This window comes from Mesoplodon bidens, assembly GCF_964165515.1.
Source record: "Mesoplodon bidens genome assembly, chromosome: 15".
Lineage (NCBI taxonomy): Eukaryota > Metazoa > Chordata > Mammalia > Artiodactyla > Ziphiidae > Mesoplodon > Mesoplodon bidens.
In genome coordinates this window covers 72,476,243-72,501,053 of record NC_138171.1, presented here as the reverse complement: position 1 = coordinate 72,501,053, position 24,811 = coordinate 72,476,243, and the positions used below count along the sequence as shown (strand labels likewise).

Here is a 24,811-nt window from a genome sequence, read left to right as displayed (position 1 = left end):
ACCTGGCTGGAGCACCGAGAGCCTTTCATCCACACGGCTCAGAATAAAATGGAGAAAAAGTAGAAAGAAAGAAAGAAAGAAAGAAAGAAAGAAAGAAAGAAAGAAAGGAAGGAAGAAAAGGGAGGGAGGGAGGGAGGAAGGAAGGGGATAAAATAAAATAAAATAAAGTTATTAAAATAAAAAATAATTATTAATGGGCTTCCCTGGTGGCACAGTGGTTGAGAGTCTGCCTGCTGATGCAGGGGACATGGGTTTGCGCCCCGGTCTGGAGAAATCCCACATGCCGTGGAGCGGGTAAGCCCGTGAGCCATGGCTGCTGAGCCTGAGCGTCCAGAGCCTGTGCTCTGCAACAGGAGAGGCCACAACAGCGAGAGGCCCTCATACTGCAAAATAATAATAATAATATTTTTTATTATTATTAAGAAAAAAAATTTACTTAAAAAAAAAAAAACTGGACAGACAGAACCCTATGACAAATGGTGAAAGCAGAGCTTTACAGACAAAATCTCACACAGAAGCATCCACATACACACTCACAAAAAGAGGAAAAGGGGAAAAAATAATATATCTTGCTCTCAAAGTCCACCTCAATTTGGGATGATTCATTGTCTATTCAGGTATTCCACAGATGCAGGGTACGTCAAGTTGATTCTGGAGATTTAATCCTCTGCTCCTGTGGCTGCTGAGAGAGATTTCCCTTTCTCTTCTTTGTTTGCACAGCTCCCGGGGTTCAGCTTTGGATTTAGCCCCACCTCTGCGTGTAGGTCGCCTGAAGGCGTCTGTTCTTCGCTCAGACAGGACGGGGTAAAGGAGCAGCTGATTTGGGGGCTCTGGCTCATGCAGGCCAGGGAGAGGGAGGGGCACGGAGTGCGGGGCGAGCCTGCGGCGGCAAAGGCCAGCGTGACGTTACACCAGCCTGAGGTGCGCCGTACGTTCTCCCAGGGAAGTTGTCCCTGGATCACAGGGCCCTGGCAGTGGCGGGCTGCACAGGCTCCCGGGAGGGGAGGTGTAGATAGTGACCTGTGCTTGCTCACAGGCCTCTTGGCGGTGGCAGCAGCAGCCCCAGCGTCCCACGCCCGTCTCTGTGGTCCACGCTTTCAGCCGCGGCTCGTGCCCGTCTCTGGAGCTCCTTTAAGCAGCTCTCTTAATCCCTTCTCCTCGCGCACCAGGAAACAAAGAGGGAAGAAGAAGTCTCTTGCCTCTTCGGCAGGTCCAGACTTTTCCCCAGACTCCCTCCCGGCTAGCCGTGGTGCACTAACGCCTTCAGGCTGTGTTCACCCTGCCAGTCCTCTCCCTGCGATCCAACCGAAGCCCGAGCCTCAGCTCCCAGCCCCGCCCACCCCGGCGGGTGAGCAGACAAGCCTCTCGGGCTGGTGAGTGCCGGTCGGCACCGATCCTCTGTGAGGGAATCTCTCTGCTTTGCCCTCCACACCCCTGTGGCTGCGCTCTCCTCCGCGGCTCCGAAGCTTCCCCCCTCCACCCCCCACAGTCTCCACCCACAAAGGGGCTTCTAGTTTATGGAAACCTTTCCTCCTTCACGGCTCCCTCCCACTGGTGCAGATCCCGTCCCTATTCTTTTGTCTCTGTTTTTTCTTTTTTCTTTTGCCCTACGCAGGTACGTGGGCAGTTTCTTGCCTTTTGGGAGGTCTGCGGTCTTCTGTCAGTGTTCAGTGGGTGTTCTATAGGAGCAGTTCCACGTGTAGGTGTATTTCTGATGTATCTGTGGGGAGGAAGGTGATCTCTGCGTCTTACTCTTCCACCACCTTCCTCAACTCTAGTAACTGGTTGTTGACTGAGCAAATGAATGGAAACTTCCATTACAAAACATAAGTTCCAGAATTGTCCCTGATGCATGGTGAGCAAATGACAAGCACAGGGCACCTTGCTTTCAGTAATATTCTAATGAAAATTTGAAAACACAGTAAATGAGTAAATAAAATTCTACATTTCACACACCACAGTGGACTGGAAGCACACATTCTAGCTGGGTCCGAAAACTTGAAGTTTTGAAATAAACAGAAACATTCATACATTCTTTTCTTTTCCAGATTACACCTTCATGGTAGTTCTAAAGGGCTCAACTTGGCATTTCTAATAACCCCCCCCTTTTTTTTTTCTTTTTGACCTATGCCACATGGCTTACGGGATCTCGGTTCCCCTACCAGAGATTGAACGCAGGCCACAGCAGTGAAAGGGCCGAGTCCTAACCACTGGACCACCAAGGAATTCCCTAATAGTCACTTTTTATATGTGACCAATTGAAACTAAATCAAATTTAGCAATAGGATGATTTTTTCCCTTGAAGAAAAGACAAGGCACAAATCTTGGGCTTGGAGATATCGGTGTTTTGTTTTGTTTTGTTTGTACAGCTTCCACTGGAAATTTTGATTCATTTCCAGGTTTTGTGTATAAATTATGCATTTGGAATGGTCACAGGTGTGTGTTGCAACCTGACAGTCAGGCTTGGTTACTGGGAGGGAATCGAGCTCAATTGCCAGCCTCAGCCTCAGCACCAAGCAGTGTTTGAACTAAGAGGTAGGAGGACCTATGGAATCAGGGCATTTACCTCCAGGAAACCTGCCCAGAAACTCTAACATCCACATTCCTTGGCTTTTACCTAAGATCATAGCAGCCCAGTGTGTTTATAAAGTTGTCAGTTCTGATTGGAAATGGCAGTTATAAATATATTTGATTAATGGAGGAAAATGGGAACTATCCTCTTAGTTTGAGTACTCCAGAAGCAGACCTGAGATAAGAATTCAAGTACAAATATTATTTATTTGGAAAGTGATACCAGGAAACACTGTCTGGGAGTGGGAAACTGAGACTGGGAAGAGAAGGCCACTAATAAGCAAGTATCACTGATCAAGTCACACTGTGGGCAACTGGGGACCTCTGGGAGGCAGTGTGGACATGTCTTGGAGCTGTGCCACCCAAGGGGCAAGGGAGCTGGGGTGTTAATACACCATTCTCATCACTCACTGAGTCATCGAGGGCTGTTCTTGGGGAGCATTAATTCTCTGAACTCATGTGGCCTGTTGCATCTGTATCTGAGCAGTGTGGACTCTGGCATCCAGAGCAAGCCCTTGGGTAGAGAGACACACCCTAGCTGCCATTGGAAGGGAGTCAGAGCGCACTGAAATGGTGATGGCCAAGGGGTGGGCAGGGCACCTACCATGTCTGCCTCGGGGATGAAAGTATCTGTTGGGCAGAGAAAGGCTCTGAAGACCGCTGGTCCATAAAGAAAAAAGGTGGGGTCTTTGGTTGTTGCTTCAAAACCTAAAAACAGAAAAGGAAGGAGGGAGGGAGGGAGGAAGGAAAGAAGCAAGGAGGGAGGGGAAAACGTAGTACATAGATGACACAAGCAAAGCGAAATGCTGAGAGCAGTTTAAGCAGAGTGACGAGCACAGGAAGGAGACATTATACTATTCCCTTCACATTGGATATGTTTGAAATATCTTCACAGTAGATTAAAAAACAAACTAGAAATTTTCCTAGACTGAATCTCCCTCCACTATCTGACCACCGCACACACCCATTTTGGGAGTCACTTATCCCCTTCAATTTCTTCAAAAGGAATGCGATTTAGTTCCATTTATTTCTCAGGAATTTCCTGAGAAATGGTTTCAGATGCCCAATATGACTCTGAGTCTTAGAAGGAATTTTCTTTTTACTTTTTGCATGTCTTCTTTCTTTTTTATATTTTTTTTATTTTTTAGATATTAGAAGAGCAGAAGAAGTTTCCTTGTTAAAGCCTTCTGGTGAATATTTTAAAAAGAAGAAAAGAAAAGAAAAAAATAATAAGGAGCCCATAATTGAAGATATTTTAAGCCTGGAGTGTTCTCCAACAAATTCAGGTCCACCAGGTAAGATTTATGATAGGTGTTTTGTTGTTATAATTCATTTTTAAATCCAAGCATTTCTTAAATGTTTAAGCCCCAAGAACTCTCCTCCCCTCTGCTCACCTTTCTTCTCTCCCCCAAACAAAGAAGGACTAAAATTGAGGATTCCAGTGATGAGGATAGAATATCCAATTAATTTTAGAACTAACAGAAAATTTTTGACAACGTATGTTGTATGGCTCATTATTTTAATTGTATGTATTAGGTTGCTGATGAATGTAAAACTTTAGTAGAATTGGTCATGAATTTGTGGGATAAAGGAAATGTGTTAGATCACTCAGATATACTTCTCTTCCTGATCCGACCTTCATATGACGCTTTCCTGAACTCAGTTTAAATTTTGTGTTGGGCGTGTAACAGGAGGGGCAGTAAAAATTCTGTAAAGGCATCATCCTTTTATTTTTACAGTCGTACATCAGAGATATTGCAGACCACAGCAATAAAGCAAGTCACACGAATTTTTTTTGTTTCCCAGCTCATATAAAAGTTTACACTCTGCTGTTACTATTATTAAGTGTGCAATAGCATTATGTCTTTAAAAAATGTACATACCTTAATTAAAAAATACTTTATTTCTAAAACTGCTAACATCATCTGAGCCTTCAGCAAATCATAGCAGTAACATCAAAGATCACTGATCACTGACCCCCATGACAAATATAATAATAATGGGAAAGTTTTAAATATTAGGAGAATTACCAAAATGTGACACAGAGACACGAAGTGAGCAAATGCCATTGGAAAAATGGCGCCAATAGACTTGCTCAACACACAGTTGCCACAAACCTTCAGTTTCTAAAAAAGCAAAAAACCAGTATCTGCGAAGCACAATAAAATAAGATATGCCTATATATAAGAATTAATCTCTAGCTTGCTTGCAACTCTGAGGGTTTCTTACATAGTATATTCCAATGAAAAGAATGAAAAGGATTATTTATGTTTTCCTTATGCAAATTAGAGTCAGATGATTTATAAACCATCAACTAGCTGGGTTCTTAAAATTGTAAATACTGTGAATTGTTTAGGGGATTTGCCAAAAAATATAGTGTATGCATGCATTCTGCGAGAGCTCCAGTTTTCTAACAGTGCCAGAACTCACTACTGAAATAGGAGAATTTTGAATTATTGAGAAGGAGATAGTCCCACATCTGTCTGGGTTGATTTTGGAAGTTTTTACAGCCTATGAGTTCCCAAGCTTCCCAGGAGCTAAATATTCAGACAGGAGTTTTACCGGTGTTTAACTTCTCTCCCCATCACTCATGACTTATCTGATTATTTTAAATGATAACAAACATTTAAGTTCAAAATCCATTTTAGTACAAGCACTATTGGTAATTATTTTTCTAAAGATTCCCACCCCTAATCTCATATCCTAGTTCATACTCTCCTTTGCCTTGCAGTAAGTCCTGGCTTATACAGTAGAACCATGACCCCCACATATGACCCCATCAACGGAACGCCAGCCTCATCCACAATGACTTGGTTCAGTGACAGCCCTTTGACTGAACAAAACTGCAGTATCCTCGCATTCAGCCAGCCCCCTCAGTCACCAGAAGCTCTTGCTGACATGTACCAGCCTCGGTCTCTGGTTGACAAAGCCAAGCTTAACGCAGGGTAAGGACGTGACTTCGTTTTGCTTCTCTGTGAACTGATGTTGATATAGTAAGAGAGATGCTGCAGGGATGGGGGAGGGGGGTGTTTCATTTTTAAGTTAGCATGCCTAGGGATTGTATACTATTCACAAAAGTCAGTGCTGATTTTAGCAACAAAAGGGAAAAATGCAGCCTTTCATCATTTCAATACACTTAAAGTGTGACAACGTTTACGCACTGGGTTAATTCAACGGTTTACCATATGTGAATACTAATTCTTTGCCCGTACACGTGTGAAAAGTGTATTTTATGGAATGTAGAACAGCTTACGAGTGGGCTGGTCCCCATGGAGCAGCAGGGGAGACCCAAGGTGGCCGCACTGTCTTTTGTAGAACACTCCTCCATTCTGCGATCCAACAAGTGAGTCCTTCGGCTTTTGTTGGAAGTGGTCTCAGAAAACACAATTTATTTCTCAAACCACCATCTATTTCACTCCTTGTTGTCCACCAAGTCAAGTCAAGTTTGTTAACAGCGTTCCACTCCCTGTGAGATCTGGCCCTGAAGATGCCCATCTGTCCATCCTGCTGTGCTGTCGTGCACCCCATCCCCCCACGTGCATGCTCACGCCTCTATCACTGCCTCACCTCCAGCTTTTCCCTGCTCCAGAACCTTCTCCTTCCCTCCTCCTCTACCAGCCCGTCCCTGTTTGTCCTTTAAAGCCCAGCCACATACAGTCTCCTTCTCAGATGTCACCATTCAAATCAGTCACTTCCCTTGAGTCCTGTTCTTTGGCTCCAGTGTTACCTTGTTCCTTTAGTATGAGGCTTGGTTACCCCACAGGGCTGTCAATTCCTGTAGGTTGGAGACTGCCTCTTGGTTATTCTCTCCCAAAAGGGAATATATAATATGTAATAGAATATTACATATATGAGTATATATAATCAATATATATAAACATATATAAAATACCTGATAGAAGTTCAAGCCATTTTCCTTCAGTGGTATTGGATGCCCCTCATTTCCACCTTGTTTTGTGTTAACTTTTCATCACCCCTCACCATTGCCAGTACTTATCTTTCAAACTCTAGAATTGTGCTACCCAGTACAGGAGGCACTAGCCGCATATGGACATTTACATTTATGTTTGAATATAATTAAAATTAAAATGTGGCACTAGCCACACTTAAACCTTCAGTAACCACATGTGGCTAGTGGCTACTCAATTGGGCAGGGCAATATAGAATATTTCCATCGTTACAGAAAGTTCTACATAGAACTTTCTGTAAGATAGAGCCAGTTCTGGGTTGGACCACCCGGTGTAGAAGTGGTCAGCAGTCAGCAAATACATGCAGCACAAGTACATGCAACAGTCAGCAGGCGTAGATTCTCATTCTGGCTCCACCACGAGGCATGTGACCTTGAACATATCACTTAATGTTGCTGAGGCTCATTTTCCTCATCTGTAAAACTGAGAAAATAAGAACTGCACTGGGGGGCTTCCCTGGTGGTCCAGTGGGTGAGACTCTGTGCTCCAAAAGCAGGGGGCCCGGGTTCGATCCCTGGTCAGGGAACTAGATCCCGCATGCTGCAACTAAGAGTCCGCATGCCACAACTAAAGATCCAGGGAGCCGCAACTGAGTCCACATGCCACCACTAAAGATCCCACGTGCCGCAACTAAGATCTGGCACAGCCAAAATAAATAAAATTATATTGTAAAAAAATTAACTCAAAAAAAAAATAAGAAGAAGAACTGCGCTGGCTCCTTCAGTTGGTTACTTTAAAGTGTCAGTGAGAAAATATATGCATACAGAAAAGCACTTGGAAAACTGTATGATAAAATGGAGATATAAGCTATTATCAAGTCATCTCCCTTACTGAGTTTTGGTTATATTACTTACCCAGACTTTGTTCAAGGGTGTATATATACACACGTATACATTTAGATATACATGTATATGTATATATAAACACATTATATAATACTATAATTATGTGTGTAAAATTGATTGACTTTTAAAACTCATCCTGTTGTTTTCTAGTTGGCTAGACTCCTCACGTTCCCTTATGGAACAAGGCATCCAGGAGGATGAGCAGCTGCTGTTACGATTTAAATACTACACTTTCTTTGACTTGAATCCCAAAGTAAGATACATTTTCTCTATTCTGTCTCTCCTTTTTTTTTTTTTTTAATGTGAATGCATGAAAGTGTAAAATTGAGTTATTTAGTTTTCAAAATTAGGATTAATTTATGTAACCTTCTGTTTAGCTCCGTAGGGTTAGACCAATAAATGTATACTGGTCTCTGGATTTTCATCTGTTTGTCTCTAGTGAGCATGGTAGGCTACCCCTGAATTAGGGGAGTCTCTCAGGGTCTTCACTCATGGCATGTGCTGTCCCGCTCCATTCACGGTGAAGCAGGAACAAAAAGAGAGTGGCTCACATAGTTGGAGCCCTTCATGCTTAGGAAGGAGGGAGTTGTCAAGGCCCAGGTTAAAAGGGAAGGGGTTTTGGCGAAGAAGCCAGGACCTCATGATAGCACACACTTGGCTCCCCACTGTGGTGCTGAATGAGTCTTGAGTGATAAGACAGAGGGATTATCTGGATAAATAAAGACCCCAGCTGGTTGCCAACTCTCATTTTAAGTGCACATCTCCCACCTGAAGTTTCCTAGGACCAATGAATGGTGAAATAACTCCTCTGAACATCTGCCCCTACCTTGTCCCAATTCTCCCTTTTGTAGAATTGTGAATCGGCACTTAAAATGGCCCAAAGTAGAAAACACACACTGGGTCACCAGTCCTCTGAGTGCACAGCATGATTGCATCCTTCCCATCCCAGTTCCGAGCTGACTGCTCTTCTTCGATTACCACCGGGCACTTGTTCAAGGGGCCTGCCTCAGGTCGCCTTTTCTGCACCCGTCCCTTCCTCATCCACGGCAGTGTTTCCGCCTCTTGTGTCACTGTCTTCTCCTTGGTCCTCATTTTGTCTGGTCTCCAGAGGCCTATCTGGACTCCCACTGCTTACCTAACTGTCATCTGCTTCAAAATAAACCCTCTTCCTTGTTTCTGTGGAGCTCTTGCTTAGTCTTTGATTGAGATCCAACTTACTGCCCATGGGCCTAGCTTGCATCTGGAGTACATCACTTCCAATGAATCATGGTAAGAAAGCAAACTTTGGCTCTTCTTTGATAAAATCTTCAGGAGAAATTACTGTTACGGCTTCTCTTAACCAATTGTTTTGATTTTCTTAAGGGCAATGTGAATTATAAAATTATTCAGGTTTTCCTTTTTGCATTGCCTGCTAGAACCAAATCTTTACACTTTCTGTAACCTCATTTTTTAGCCTCATTCCTGACTCAGCTTTACTCTTTCCTTGCCTAGTTCCTAGGTAACTTAATCTACCTTGTTATATGCTATCTATTCTAATAAACTGCCTTAAATTTTTTTCTGAAACTAGATAACACATAAATAAAACATACTTATGCATTTTCTAATTGCTAAGTCAGGAATGTGGCCCCAACTTATCTCTTCAGACGTGTGCCCCTGTTGTTTTATTTATTCATTTATTTATCGAACAACTACCGTGTGCCGAGAACTAAGATAGAAGTTGAGGACCCAAAACTGCTGGACGTTAGAATAACGTTTTCAAATTTATAAAATAAAATACACAGGATTACAAAATGGAACTATATTGAACTATAGTAACCAAAATCTTTTTCAAAATGGATATAAGTAACATATCTGTTTAATTTATTGATATCAAAGTGATGATGAATGTGAGCATTATTTGAAAATAGTAACTGTGATGCAATATGAAAAATCTGTGATTCTGGTCGTCATGAAGTCACAAGTGCTCTGTAGTACTGTGGTTTGTGGCCTACATTCACCATGGAAGGAAATGCTAAACTTCCATTAAAATCCAGTGCAAATGGAGGTGTAGTTTTTCCTAATCCAGCCTTATGGACCACCTGATTTAGACTCCCAAATCCAAGAATTGCAGATTCAGAAACCCTGCCCTAAGTTCACATTCAGGTCTTATTCCTTCCAGAAAGGAGTTTTCTCTACTCTTGGTCACACTGACCCATCTCTTCTCTGAGCCACAACTGAGTGTAATTTCAGGACTCACACCTCTAATTGTACCACATTCATGGAGTTTCTCTACAAATAAACTGCAGACTCCTTGGAGTTAGGGAGCACTTCTGATACTTCCTTTACCCTCAACCCCTACGTGCTGCAAGGATGCTGGGAGAGTCAGCATTAATTAATTTAAAAAACTTGCTACCCAAGTTTTTAGGGAATCACTTAAGAGTGATTAGATCCAAATAGTAATCCTTTCCTGAGAGCATGAAAACTATGGGAGGTAGGTTTTGTTATTTTTTATACTGTTGGTTGGGGGAAGGAGGGAAGGGTTTACTGAATTGACTAGATAGGGAGAAACAGGGATTCAAGCAGTGGAGTTGGCAGAAACCACATGCTTTGGTGGTTTCTATTTTCAATTAACCAGGAGACAAAGGAAATTGAGGGCCAAGGAGAGAGCAGCAGTAGCCAGTTCCCACCAGGGAAAAATTTGTTTCTGAGTAGCTGAAACCACTGAAAGAGTTCTCAGGAAAAAAGCTTTTGGGACACCTGTTACTGAATGAACCTGTAAAGACCCAGGACCTTGTGCTGTCCCAGAGCCTCAGTGGGAATGTGAACAAGCCTCCAAAGAGGAAAATCCAGAGCTCTGTGGATGCTGCAGAGGAATCCAGGTTCCTCAGCAGGAGCCAGGCTGGCCCGGCCTCTTCTCTTGATGTTAGTCTGTAAATGCAGGCAACTCTTGTTTAACCAATATTCTGTCAAAGAGGTTTTTTTTAATCTGGCTTGGGGTGGAGGGGAGTTAAGTATTTTTAGGTGAGGAAGCTCTTATTAAATTTTTTTAAATCTTTACTGACTGCATTTGAGAGAGAAGCCTTACAGGGTGATTTAACTTACTCTCACTAAAACCCCTACAGCAGACAGAGAGGGATAGATAGATGATAGATAGATAGATAGATAGATAGATAGATAGATAGATAGATAGATGATAGATAGATACATAGATAGATAGATAGATGATAGACAAATATGACAGTTTGTTAGTCCAATTCAGATTTCGGCAACCACACATACTATTTAGATTTCGTGTTTCAGCTGTGAAAACACCAGGCAGGGGCCTTTGGGGGAGTGTGTTGGGGGTTGCTTGCCTGGTTTTGGTGTGTGCTGTGTGTGTGGTTTGTTTAGTTGTCATGTCTTTGGATTACAGTATAATTGATATGTCATAAAATTTACCCATTGTAAGTGTACAATGTGAATTTTAGTGAATTTATATAGTTGTGCAACCATCACCACAATCTAGTTTTAAAACACTTGTGTCACCCAGAAATGTTTCCTCATACCCATTTGTGGTCAGTCCCTGTGCCCAGCCCCAGCCCGCACCTGGTCTGCTTTCTGTCTTGAGTTTTGCCTTTTCTAGAAATTTCACATATGGAATCATAGAGTGTGTAGTCTTGTCTCTGGACTCTCCGCATGATGACTTCAAAGGTTATCTGTGTTTTTGCCAGAGTGGTGTCCTATGGTGTGGATGGACACATTTGGATACACTTGTTTATCCATTTTCCAGTTGAGGGACATTGGGTTGTTTCTAGTTTGGAGCTGTTATGAATGATGCTACCATGAATGTCTTCTTTTTTTTTTTTTTTTCGGTATGTGGGCCTCTCACTGTTGTGGCCTCTCCCGTTGCGGAGCACAGGCTCCGGACACGCAGGCTTAATGACCATGGCTCACGGGCCCAGCCGCTCTGTGGCATGTGGGATCTTCCCGGACCGGGGCACGAACCCGTGTCCCCTTCATCGGCAGGCGGACTCTCAACCACTGCGCCACCAGGGAAGCCCCATGAATGTCTTTATGCGTGTCATGTTTTGGTTTGTTTTTGGAGGATTCTGAGGCAAACTCCTGAGGGTCTCCATGACACCTGTCAAAGTTCACAAAACAAGGACACACTTCCTTAAGATTCTTATTATTCCAGCCTCCTGAAAACCACACCCCTGGATCTGCATTTGCCCTCATTTCCAAGCAGCTTTAGAAATGCTGAGAAGGAGGGAGCCTGTGGACAGGTCACGGTCCCACTGGCCCAAGAGCAGCATCACTTGCCAGGCTTGGCTCACTGCAGATTTTGACCTTCCCTGTCACCTTTTTCCCTAGTGCGCACAAAGTTAATGCAAAACGAAAAACAAACTCATGCCAACCAACCCGTGATAAACCTGTTTAAGTACTCTGACTCTCTATTTCTCTCCCATGTTATCTTCAACATTTTATCTTTTTTAAAGTATACATTAAAGTATGGCCTCAATATGAAAAAAAAAAAAGAAAGAAAATCAAACATAGGAGTTATTGTTTAATCGGTACAGAATTCCAGTTTTGCAAGATGAAATGAGTTCTGGAGACAGATGGTGGTAATGGTTACACAGCAATGTGAGTGTACTTAATGCCACTGAACCATACACTTAAAAATGGCTAAAACTAGGGCTTCCCTGGTGGCGCAGTGGTTGAGAGTCCACCTGCCGATGCAGGGGACACGGGTTCGTGCCCTGGTCCGGGAGGATCCCGCATGCCGTGGAGCGGCTGGGCCCGTGAGCTATGGCTGCTGAGCCTGCACCTCCGGAGCCTGTGCTCCGCAACGGGAGAGGCCACAACAGTGAGAGGCCCGCGTACCGAAAAAAAAAAAATGGCTAAAACTAAAAAGGAATAATTTAGAGTAAAAATGGAAAATAGTCCTTTACCATGACCTTTCTCCTGAGAACTAGCCACAGTTAAGAGCTTAATGATTAATCATGCATGCAGATTTTTTCACATACATTTATAAACGTATTTTTGAACAGATTTGCAGGATCTTTTCTTCCTACATAAATAGGATCATGTATTTGCTGTGTAGCTCGCTTCTTTTTACTTCATAATATATCACGGCCACCTTTTCATGTCAGCATATGTGTCTGGCTCACTTTTTTTAACCAGTACAAAATCATCAGGGGAAAGGCTATAGTTTATCAGGACCTGCTTGAAATTTTTCCTCTTTCAAAAACTGTGAACATTCTTGTACAAGTGTCTTTGATGAGTGCTTTGCATTTCTTTAGAATAGTAACTGTGGACATGCTCATGAAAGGGCAAAAAAAAAAAAATTTAAATATCCCACCAAAGTTCTTCCTACTGATCTCATATGTGTAAGTGCCCGTTTGCACCACATCCTCAGCAATACCAGTCATTATCAATACTTACAGCCTGGGTAAATCTGATAAGAAAATAGAAGTTATGTCATCTTGGTTTTTGGAGTTTTTTCTAATAAATTTATTTTATTTTATTTTTTTGGTTGTGTTGGGTCTTCGTTGCTGTGCACAGGCTTTCTCTAGTTGTGGTGAGCGGGGGCTACTCTTCGTTGTGGTGTGCAGGATTCCCATTGCAGTGGCTTCTCTTGTTGTGGAGCACAGGCTCTAGGCGCACGGGCTTCAGTAACTGCAGCATGTAGGCTCAGTAGTTGTGGCGCACAGGCTTAGTTGCTCCACAGCGTGTGGGATCTTCCCGGACCAGGGCTCAAACCTGTGTCCCCTGCATTGGCAGGTGGATCCTTAACCACTGCACCACCAGGGAAGCCCTATGTCTTCTTGTTTTAATTTGAATTCTCTGATTACTAGTGAGGTTGAGAATCTTTTCTAATGTTTATGTGGCCATTTTGGTTTCTTCTGTGAATTGCCTGTTGATATACATATTTGCCCCATCTTCTATTGAACTCTTTATATTTTTCATATTTATTTATAGGAGCACTTTGTGTGTAATGGATATTACCTTTCTTATTGCAGATATTTTCTTTCAATCTATACCTTATAAACATATCATCTTCTTCAGGGTATTTTTCACTTAAAAATGTTCAGTTATTGATTGTCAAGTCAGCCTTATGCAGCATAACCTAAAGTTTTCCTGTCTTGCTTAGAAAGGGCTTCCTTGCTGAAAAATTAGAAAAAGTTTTCTCTCATGTTTCCTTCTAATAGTTTTGATTGTTATCTTTAGATTTTTTATAACTGCTTTTAGATATATAATTCACATAATACCATGCATTTCACATACCAACATTTCACCCATTTAATATGTACAAATCAGTGGTTTTTGGTATATTCACAGAGTTGTGCAACCAACACCACTATCTAATTTCAGAGCATTTTCATCATCCCACCAAGAAGTCCATCACCCGTTAGGAGTCTCTTCCCATTTCCTTCCAACCCTCCTAATCCTAAGCAACCATCAGTCTACTTTCTGTCTCTATGGATTTGCTTATTCTGGACATTTCATGTAAATGGAGTTATACAATATACAAACTATGTGGTACTTTGTAACAGTTTCTTTCACTTAGCATAGTATTTTCAAGGTCTATTCATATTGTAGCATGTATCAGTATTTCATTTCTTTTCATTGCCAAATAATATTCCATTATATATATATATATATATATATATATATATATATATATATATATATATATATATATATATATATATATATATATGTATTTATGCATTTGTCAGCTGATGGACATCTAGATTGTTTCTACTTTTTGGCTATTATGAAAAATACTGCTTTGAACATTCATGTACAAGTCTGAGTTGTTGTTCGTTTTTTTTTTTTTTTGACTTTTTAAAATTATGGTAAAATATACAAAACATAACATTTGCCATTTTAACCATTTTTAGGTCTACAATTCAGTGGCACTAAGTACATTCACAGTGTTGGGCAACTATCACCACTATTTTCAGAACTATTTCATCATCCTGTACAGAAACGCTGTACCCATTAAACAAATCTCCCCATTCTCCCCTCTCTCCAGCCCCTAGTAACCTCCCATCTGTATGAATTTGCCTAGTCTAGGTACTTCATGTAAGTGGAATCATACAATAATTGTCCTTTTGTGTCTGTCTGATTTCACTGAGAGTAATGTCTTCAAGGTTCATTTATGTTGTAGCATGTATCAGAATTCCTTTCCTTTTCAAGGCTGAATAATACTCCATTGTATTCCATTGTATGTATTGGATATATATTACATTTTGTTTATTCAATCATCTATTGATAGATATTTTGGTTGTTTCTAGCTTTTGGCAATTGTGAATAGTGCTACTATGAACACTGGTGTAATAGTATTTGTTTGAGTCCCGGTTTTCCATTTTTTTCAGTATATACTTATGAGTGGAATTGCTGGGTCATATTCTATGTTCAGCTTTTTCAGGAACCGCCAAACTGTTTCCCATGGAGGATACACCATTTTACATTCCCACCAGCAATGCACAGGGGTTCCAATTTGTCCACATTCTCACCAATATTTGTTATTATCTGACCTTTAGATTAGATTCATCCTAGTGGATGTGAAGTGGTATCTCATTGTGGTTTTGCATGTTTAGATTCTTTAATCTATCTGTAATTTATGTATTTTGGATGTGTAAGATTGTATTGAGATTTTCGATTTTTGTTCTCCAAATGCTTGGCATTTTTAACACTGTTATAGTGCTGAATTCTTTCTTCCCCTGCTGATAAAATGCCATTTTATTTTATATTAAATTATATACATACATAGGTCTGTTGCTAGATATTGCTTTATTGACATTTTGTGCATTGTTATACCAATACCACACTATTTTAGTTGCTGCCACTTTATTATATAGTTTAATATCTGGGAGGACAAGTGTCTCCCCAGCATTGTTCTTTTTCAAAATGTTCTTGGAGATATTTGAACGTTGTCTCTTCCAGCTCAACTTGATCAGCTTGCATGAAGTTCCACTAAAAACCCCTGTCAGATTCTGATTAGATTTACAGAGTCTACAGATCAGCCTGCGGACCCCTTCTCCTTATACTACTTATCACATAAACCATTTCATTACCTGTGTTTCCGAACAATAAAAGTGTGATAAGAAAGGGAAAATACTGGAATCTAAGATGGGTCAGTTTGGCCCCTTGAAGAAGCTCTGGAAAATATTTTGAGAAAGAAAGTTCTTAATTCAGAAGTAAAATGAGCTGGGGCAGTGGAAAGATAGAGGGGTTTCTTTCAGTTACCTGAACTAAAGTTGATTGCATCTGATTAACAAGGATTGGCCTCAGTTATTTGAGATCTTTTGTATTGTGGAATGTAAATATGCCCCCTCATACATACACACGCATATATCTATTTCTTTCTCTAGTACGATGCTGTCCGAATAAACCAACTCTATGAACAAGCCAGGTGGGCCATTCTCTTAGAAGAAATTGACTGCACAGAGGAAGAAATGTTGATCTTTGCAGCACTACAGGTATGGGAACCTCGGTACCTTTCTCTGAAAGGAGACAAAGCAAATTTTTTCTCCTTAAAGTTTCATTTTCTTCATACTGATTTTTTTCTTTGAAAAAGAGCTGAAAATGAGGGTAGTAAATTTAAATTTAAAATATTCCTCATAACCCGTCCACATGCACATCTTATAAGGCATCAGTCTTACAATCCTTATCTCTTCTGCACTACAAGGTCAACCAGTGATGGAAAATAATTGAGTTGGAACATGACTAACTATAAATCTCAAAATAATTTAAATTATATTTCATTTTCCCTACATAGCTGGGAGATCTCCTTCCAGGAGATGTTCAATATTACAGGGGAATTGTCTTCAAAGAAGAAATGGCCGATGGATTCCCTTGTGTTTATAACATTCCTAAAACCTCTGTTTTTGTTGTAGTATCACATTAGCAAACTGTCGTTGTCTACTGAAATACAGGATTTTACAAATGAGTCTGAGGTTGACGAAGTAGAAGCAGCACTTTCTAATTTGGAAGTGACCCTGGAAGGTGGAAAAGCAGACAACACTTTGGTATGAATTTTTCTGATAACTCAGAATTGTGGCTTTGCTCTGACTGATTGACAAACATAGATGAGTTTTTTTTATTATTATAAATAAGGGAATATTTTGTCTGATTTTGAAAAAAAGAAAATACTCTCTTCATCTGACAAACTTAAACCTAGCAAGAACTGACTAGCTTTTCTCAGGTCGCTCTGTAAGAGACAGTAAGGTATTTTCATCACTCTCAATGACAATTCTTTCGTATTGTATTTCTTCTTAAAGATAGGCTAGCTTGTATGAGGGAAAGACTGCTGAGGGCTCCATTTCACTAGTGTGGGACATGAATTGGCCCTTTAACTTAAGTCTAGAAGAATGAAGTAGCTGTGAAAGTAGAGAAACCATATGATCTGTTGACTTAGTCGTACATTTCAACTGGGCAAGGTTGGACATTGTAAAAATTCCTGAACCTTTTGACTTTAGTAAATAAAGAAAAACTCTCCAGTAAAACATAAAGAAATAACACTGTTTTATCATCTTTATTGCTCCTTATCCAAGAAATGTGGCTGAATGTCACCTTTATAATTGCAATGCCCTTCCTTGTTTGATTCATTCGTTGGGAACCACTCTTTTGTTTAACTTCTTCAGTCATTAGTTTAATCACATTGAATCAGAGAGGTAGAGTCATTGTAATAGGCTATAAATAGTAATAGATAAAAATGAGCCATTATATAGTTTTCTATTTAATGTGTGTTCTATTATGGTTAAATTCCTTAAAATAGGAAATTGGTATCATGCCAAAGCAAATACTTCATACAAACTGAATTCCCAGATTCTGTAGAGATTCAGGCCCTGAATCACATTTATAAGAGACATGGGCCCCATGAAATTGGACTTCTCTTTTGTCTACATCCTCCACTAAATACTTACAATGGAAAAGTCATCCTTCTTAGAATAAATAAAAAATTTCCTTCTCAGATCTCTCAGTATTTTTATTTGATGCCAAACAATAGTCTTTTCAGTTTGAAAAAAGGCACCAACCTACACTGCAGAATGAACTTTGAATGAGATTCCTTCTGAGAGTTTAATCAGTGAACTAGATATAGCAAGACTTATCCACTCTGATATAAACATTGTAAAATATTTTTTATACATAAAAGTAGTCATTTTTTAAATAAATTTATTTATTTTATTTATTTATTTTTGGCTGTGTTGGGTCTTCGTTGCTGCACACGGGCTTTCTCTAGCTGCAGCTAGCACGGGTTACTCTTCATTGCGGTATGCAGGCTTCTCATTGTGGTGGCTTCTCTTGTTGAGTAGCACAGGCTCTAGGCGCACGGGCTTCAGTAGTTATGGCACGTGGGCTCAGTAGTTGTGGTGCATGGGCTTAGTTGCTCTGCGGCATGTGGGATCTTCCCGAGCCAGAGCTCAAACTCGTGTCCCCTGCATTGGCAGGTGGATTCTTAACCACTGCACCACCAGGGAAGCCCCAAATTAGTAGTTTCTAACTCAAATTTTTAACTTGAATGATAGTGTGTGGTAGTTTTTTAAATCTTTTTTCATTTGTGTAATATATGACACAGAAAAGTAAAAAATACAAAAACATACAGCTTAACAAATTAGTATTAATTTATCACCCGAGTCCCCACCCAAATCAAGAACTAGAACTTTGGGCTTCCCTGGTGGCCCAGTGGTTGAGAGTCCACCTGCGGACGCAGGGGACACGGGTTCGTGCCCCGGTCCGGGAAGATCCCACATGCTGTGGAGCGGCTGGGCCCATCAGCCATGGCCACTGGGCCTGGGCATCTGGAGCCTGTGCTCTGCAACGGGAGAGGCCACAACAGTGAGAGGCCCGCATACCGCAAAAAAAAAAAAAGAACTAGAACTTTACCAATCACCCCAGAAGCCCCACATGTGCCTGATCCCAGTCCTAACCCTCCCCCACCTCACCCCCAAGGTAACAACTGGAAATGTAGCTGGTGTGACTGAGGAACTGAGTTTTTCAATTTATTTAATTTTAATTAATTCTAATGTAAATAGCTATACATGGCAGGTGGCTACAGTGTGGGACACTGCAGGTATAGAGTATCAGCACCACCTATCTAATTACTGCTTGTCAAATGTTATCTGCTTTTCCTCAGGAGGACATTACTGATATCCCTAAACTTGCAGATAATCTCAGATTATTTAGGTAAGTCACCCTTGAAGAGGAAAGAAGTTATGCAAAATCTTGCAGGTAAAGAGTCTAGGAGTTTAAATTGAACATCCATTAGGCAGGTTCATGGTTCAAAGGTAAGAGCATGAGCTTTGGCATCAGGCAATGGATGGAGTCCTAGCTCCACTATGCACACCAGCCGGGTGACCTCAGGCATTGTCCTTATGTCCCTGAGCCTCAGTTTCCTGATCTATAAAGTGGTGATATACCTCCCCTTAGGCTTGTTGGGAGAATTAAGTTAAATGATGCATATGAAGTATTGAGCATGGTGCCTGACTCATTAAATGGTGGTGTAAACACGGCTGGTGTCAGTGATACTGAACACATATGCCAGACTGGAATTCCTTCTATGGTCCACCTGCTCAGGACTCTCACACTATTTGAAAGCTCTTTCATGGTTTAAAAATCAGTTATCTCTAGAACTTTGATCCTGGGCTTATACACAGTAGTCACCTTAGTTTATCTACCTTCACCTGTTAAAGTATTTCTGATAAACTCCCCAGTCACCTCAGGTCAATCTGAAACTGATAAAAAGGCACAGAAGTTTTTTACCTTCTTCATGGAAAGAAAGGGCTGCCACATTTGTGATGGTGCCAAGGTGGGTTAGGATGAGAGGAGTAGGGTCCCTTTGAAGTTCTATCAGTTACTTTATGGTTTGTTGACTTTTCTTAACAAGCTGACACTTCACTGAGTCAGTTGGCTTGAAAAGAAACAAAAGTCGCTTTTTTTAACATATGATGCAAAGAAAGACTTGGAAAGAATGAACAATGAATCAGCTATAAATGAGAAACAAGGAAGGGAACATTTGTCACTGGGTTTCTACAAGGTTTTTTTTTTTAGTGTGATTTTAGCAGATGGTTCCAAACAATAGGGTCATTCATTTAACTTCTGTGGCATGAATAGTTGCAACCACGCATATTGTTATAGTCAGAGCTACAGAAAAAAGTAATTTGAATCCAAAAATATATCTTAATAAATTATTAATAACTGTTCTTAAAAGAAATTCAGTGGCCGTTTTCTCTATATAGAGCAGATTGAGCTCTTCACAAACCAAATGATGACAATATTCTTCCTATAGATTTTTTTAATATATTTTTTTAACATCTTTATTGGAGTATAATTGCTTTACAATGGTGTGTTAGTCTCTGCTTTATAACAAAGTGAATCGGTTATAAATATACATATGTTCCCATATCTCTTCCTTTTGAATCTCCCTCCCTCCCATCCTCCCTATCCCACCCCTCTAGGTGGTCACAAACCACCTAGCTGATCTCCCTGTGCTATGTGGCTGCTTCCCACTAGCTATCTACCTTACGTTTGGTAGTGTATATATGTCCATGCCACTCTCTCACTTTGTCACAGCTTACTCTTCTCCCTCCCATATCTTCAAGTCCATTCTCTAAGAGGTCTGTGTCTTTATTCCCGTCTTACCCCTAGGTTTTTCATGACCTTTTTTTTTTCTCCTTCTTAGATTCCATATATATGTGTTAGCATATGGTATTTGTTTTTCTTTCTGACTTACTTCACTCTGTATGACAGACTCTAGGCCCATGCACCTCACTACAAATAACTCAATTTCGTTTCTTTTTATGGCTGAGTAATATTCCATTGTATATACGTGCCACATCTTCTTTATCCATTCATCTGTTGATGGACACTTAGGTTGCTTCCATGTCCTGGCTATTGTAAATAGAGCTGCAATGAATATTTTGGTACATGACTATTTTTGAATTATGATTTTCTCAGGGTATATGCCCAGTAGTGGGATTGCTGGGTTGTATGGTAGTTCTATTTGTAGTTGTTAAAGGAACCTCCATACTGTTCTCCATAGTGACTGTATCAATTTACATTCCCACCAGCAGTGCAAGAGTGTTCCCTTTTCTCCACACCCTCTCCAGCATTTATTGTTTCTAGATTTTTTGGTGATGGCCATTCTGACCAGTGTGAGATGATATCTTGTAGTGTTTTGTTGTTGTTGTTGTTGTTTGTTTTGTTTTGTTTTGTTTTTTGGTACACAGGCCTCTCACTGCTGTGGCCTCTCCCATTGTGGAGCACAGAATCCAGACGCACAGCCTCAGCGGCCATGGCTCACGGGTCCAGCCGCTCTGTGGCATGTGGGGTTTTCCCAGACTGGGGCACGAACCCATGTCCCCTGAATCGGCAGGCGGACCCTCAACTACTGTGCCACCAGGGAAGCCCATCTCGTACTTTTGATTTGCATTTCTCTAATGATTAATGATGTTGAGCATTCTTTCATGTGTTTGTTTGCAGTCTGTATATCTTCTTTGGAGAAATGTCTATTTAGGTCTTCTGCCCATTTTTGGATTGGGTTGTTTGTATTTTTGTTATTGAGCTGCATGAGCTGCTTGTAAATTTTGGAGATTAATCCTTTGTCAGTTGCTTCATTTGCAAATATTTTCTCCCATTCTGAGGGTTGTCTTTTCATCTTGTTTATGGTTTCCTTTGCTGTGCAAAAGCTTTTAAGATTCATTAGGTCCCAATTGTTTATTTTTGTTTTTATTTCCATTTCTCTAGGAGGTGGGTCAAAAAGCATCTTTCTGTGATTTATGTCATAGAGTGTTGTGCCTATGTTTTCCTCTAAGAGTTTGATAGTTTCTGGCCTTACATTTATGTCTTTAATCCATTTTGAGATTATTTTTGTGTATGGTGTTTGGGAGTGTTCTAATCTCATACTTTTACTTGTACCTGTCCAGTTTTCCCAGCACCACTTATTTGAAGAGGCTGTCTTTTCTCCACTGTATATTCTTGCCTCCTTTATCAAGGATAAGGTGACCATATATGCGTGGGTATATCTCTGGGCTTTCTCTCCTGTTCCACTGATCTATATTTCTGTTTTTGTGCCAGTACCATACTGTCTTGATTACTGTAGCTTTGTAGTATAGTCTGAAGTCAGGGAACCTGATTCCTCCAGTTCCATTTTACGTTCTCAAGGTTGCTTTTGCTATTCGGGGTCTTTTGTATTTCCACACAAATTGTGAAATTTTTGGTTCTAGTTCTGTGAAAAATGTCAGTGGTAGTTTGATAGGAATTGCATTGAATCTGTAGATTGCTTTACGTAGTAGAGTCATTTTCATAACATTGATTCTTCCAATGCAAGAACATGGTATATCTTTCCATCTATTTTTATTATCTTTAATTTCTTTCATCAGTGTCTTATAATTTTCTGCATACAGGTCTTTTGTCTCCTTAGGAAGGTTTATTTCTAGATATTTTATTCTTTTTGTTGCAATGGTAAATGGGAGTGTTTTCTTAATTTCACTTTCAGATTTTTCATCATTAGTGTATAAGAATGCCAGAGATTTCTGTGCATTAATTTTGTATCCTGCTACTTTACCAAATTCATTGATTAGCTCTAGTAGTTATCTGGTGGCATCTTTGGGATTCTCTATGTATAGTATCATATCATCTGCAAACATTGACAGCTTTACTTCCTCTTTTCTGATTTGGATTCCTTTTATTACTTTTTCTTCTCTGATTGCTGTGGCTAAAACTTCCGGAACTATGTTGAATAATAGTGGTGACCCTGGGCAACCTTGTCTTGTTCCTGATCATAGTGGAAATGGTTTCAGGTTTTCACCATTGAGGACAGTGTTGGCTGTGCGTTTGTCTTATATGGCCTTCATTATGTTGAGGGAAGTTCCCTCTGTGCCTACTTTCTACAGGGTTTTTATCATAAATGCGTGTTGGATTTTGTGGAAAGATTTCTCTGCATCTATTGAGATGATCATGTGGTTTTTCTCCTTCAATTTGTTAATATGGTGTATCACGTTGACTGATTTGTGTATATTGAAGAATCCTTGCATTCCTGGAATAAACCCCACTTGATCATGGTGTATGATCCTTTTAATGTGCTGTTGGATTCTGTGTGCTAGTATTTTGTTGAGGATTTTTGCATCTATGTTCATCAGTGATATTGGCCTGTAGTTTTCTTTCTTTGTGACATCTTTGTCTGGTTTTGGTATCAGGGTGATGGTGGCCTTGTAGAGTGAGTTTGGGAGTATTCCTCCCTCTGCTATATTTTGGAAGAGTTTGAGAAGGATAGGTGTTAGCTCTTCTCTAAATGTTTGATAGAATTCGCCTGTGAAGCCATCTGGTCCTGGGCTTTTGTTTGTTGGAAGATTTTTAATCACAGTTTCAATTTCAGTGCTTGCGATTGGTCTGTTCATATTTTCTATATCTCCCTGGTTCAGTCTCGGCAGGTGCTGTCTACAAGCGACCCACTTCAGACCTAGGGACACATAGAGACTGAAAGTGAGGGGATGGAAAAAGATATTCCATGCAAATGGAAATCAAAAGAAAGGTGGAGTAGCAATTCTCATATCAGACAAAATAGACTTTAAAATAAAGACTATTACAAGAGACAAAGAAGAACACTACATAATGATCAAGGGATCGATCCAACAAGAAGATATAAAAATTGTAAATATTTATGCACCCAACATAGGAGCACCTCAATACATAAGGCAAAAACCAACAGCCATAAAATGGGAAATCGACAGTAACACATTCATAGTAGGGGACTTTAACACCTCACTTTCACCAATGGACAGATCATCCAAAATGAAAATAAATAAGGAAACACAAGCTTTAACTGATACATTAAACAAGATGGACTTAATTGATATTTATAGGACATTCCATCCAAAAACAACAGAATACACATTTTTCTGAAGTGCTCATAGAACATTCTCCATGATAGATCATATCTTGTATCACAAATCAAGCCTTTGTAAATTTAAGAAAATTGAAATCGTATCAAGTATGTTTTCCAACCACAACACTGTGAGACTAGATATCAATTACAGGAAAAGATCTGTAAAAACTAGAAACACATGGAGGCTAAACAATACACTATTTAATAACGAAGTGATCACTGAAGAAATCAAAGAGGAAATCAAAAAATACCTAGAAACAAATGACAATGGAGACACCACAACCCAAAACATATGGGAAGCAGCAAAGGCAGTTCTAAGAGGGAAGTTTATAGCAATACAATCCTACCTTAAGAAACAGGAAACATCTCACATCAACAACCTAACCTTGCACCTAAAGCAATTAGAGAAAGAAGAACAAAAAACCCCAAAAGTTAGCAGAAGGAAAGAAATCATAAAAATCAGATCAGAAATAAATGAAAAGGAAATGAAGGAAACGATAGCAAAGATCAATAAAACTAAAAGCTGGTTCTTTGAGAAGGTAAACAAAGTTGATAAACCATTAGCCAGACTCATCAAGAAAAAAAGGGAGAAGATTCAAATCAATAGATTTAGAAATGAAAAAGGAGAAGTAACAACTGACACTGCAGAAATACAAAGGATCATGAGAGATTACTACAAGCAACTCTATGCCAATAAAATGGACAACCTGGAAGAAATGGACAAATTCTTAGAAATGCACAACCTGCCGAGACTGAACCAGGAAGAAATGGAAAATATGAACAGACCAATCGCAAGCACTGAAATTGAAACTGTGATTAAAAATCTTCCAACAAACAAAAGCCCAGGACCAGATGGCTTCACAGGCGAATTCTATCAAACATTTAGAGAAGAGCTAACACCTATCCTTCTCAAACTCTTCCAAAATATAGCAGAGGGAGGAATACTCCCAAACTCATTCCACAAGGCCACCATCACCTTGATACCAAAACCAGACAAAGATGTCACAAAGAAAGAAAACTACAGGCCAATATCACTGATGAACATAGATGCAAAAATCCTCAACAAAATACTAGCACACAGAACCCAAAAGCACATTAAAAGGATCATACACCATGATCAAGTGGGGTTTATTCCAGGAATGCAAGGATTCTTCAATATACACAAATCAGTCAACGTGATACACCATATTAACAAATTGAAGGAGAAAAACCACATGATCATCTCAATAGATGCAGAGAAATCTTCCCACAAAATCCAACACGCATTTATGATGAAAACCCTGTAGAAAGTAGGCACAGAGGGAACTTTCCTCAACATAATGAAGGTCATATATGACAAACCCACAGCCAACATTGTCCTCAATGGTGAAAAACTGAAACCATTTCCACTATGATCAGGAACAAGACAAGGTTGCCCAGCGTCACCACTATTATTCAACATAGTTCTGGAAGTTTTAGCCACAGCAATCAGAGAAGAAAAAGAAATAAAAGGAATCCAAATCAGAAAAGAAGAAGTAAAGCTGTCACTGTTTGCAGATGACATGATACTCTACATAGAGAATCCTAAAGATGTT

The 24,811-nt window shown here is 40.1% G+C and overlaps 1 protein-coding gene across 2 annotated transcripts in view; it reads left to right on the top strand.

Moving 5' to 3' along the window:
- Window positions 1-24,811, top strand: part of FERMT1 (FERM domain containing kindlin 1) — a 54,843-nt gene that overhangs the window by 14,325 nt on the left and 15,707 nt on the right. For both annotated transcript variants that reach the window (XM_081255320.1, XM_081255319.1), the window contains exons 4-9: window positions 3,720-3,866; window positions 5,303-5,516; window positions 7,535-7,637; window positions 15,724-15,831; window positions 16,249-16,380; window positions 18,489-18,538. In XM_081255320.1, coding sequence (XP_081111446.1) covers window positions 3,720-3,866; window positions 5,303-5,516; window positions 7,535-7,637; window positions 15,724-15,831; window positions 16,249-16,380; window positions 18,489-18,538 — 754 coding nt within the window. The remainder of the gene's footprint in view (window positions 1-3,719; window positions 3,867-5,302; window positions 5,517-7,534; window positions 7,638-15,723; window positions 15,832-16,248; window positions 16,381-18,488; window positions 18,539-24,811) is intronic.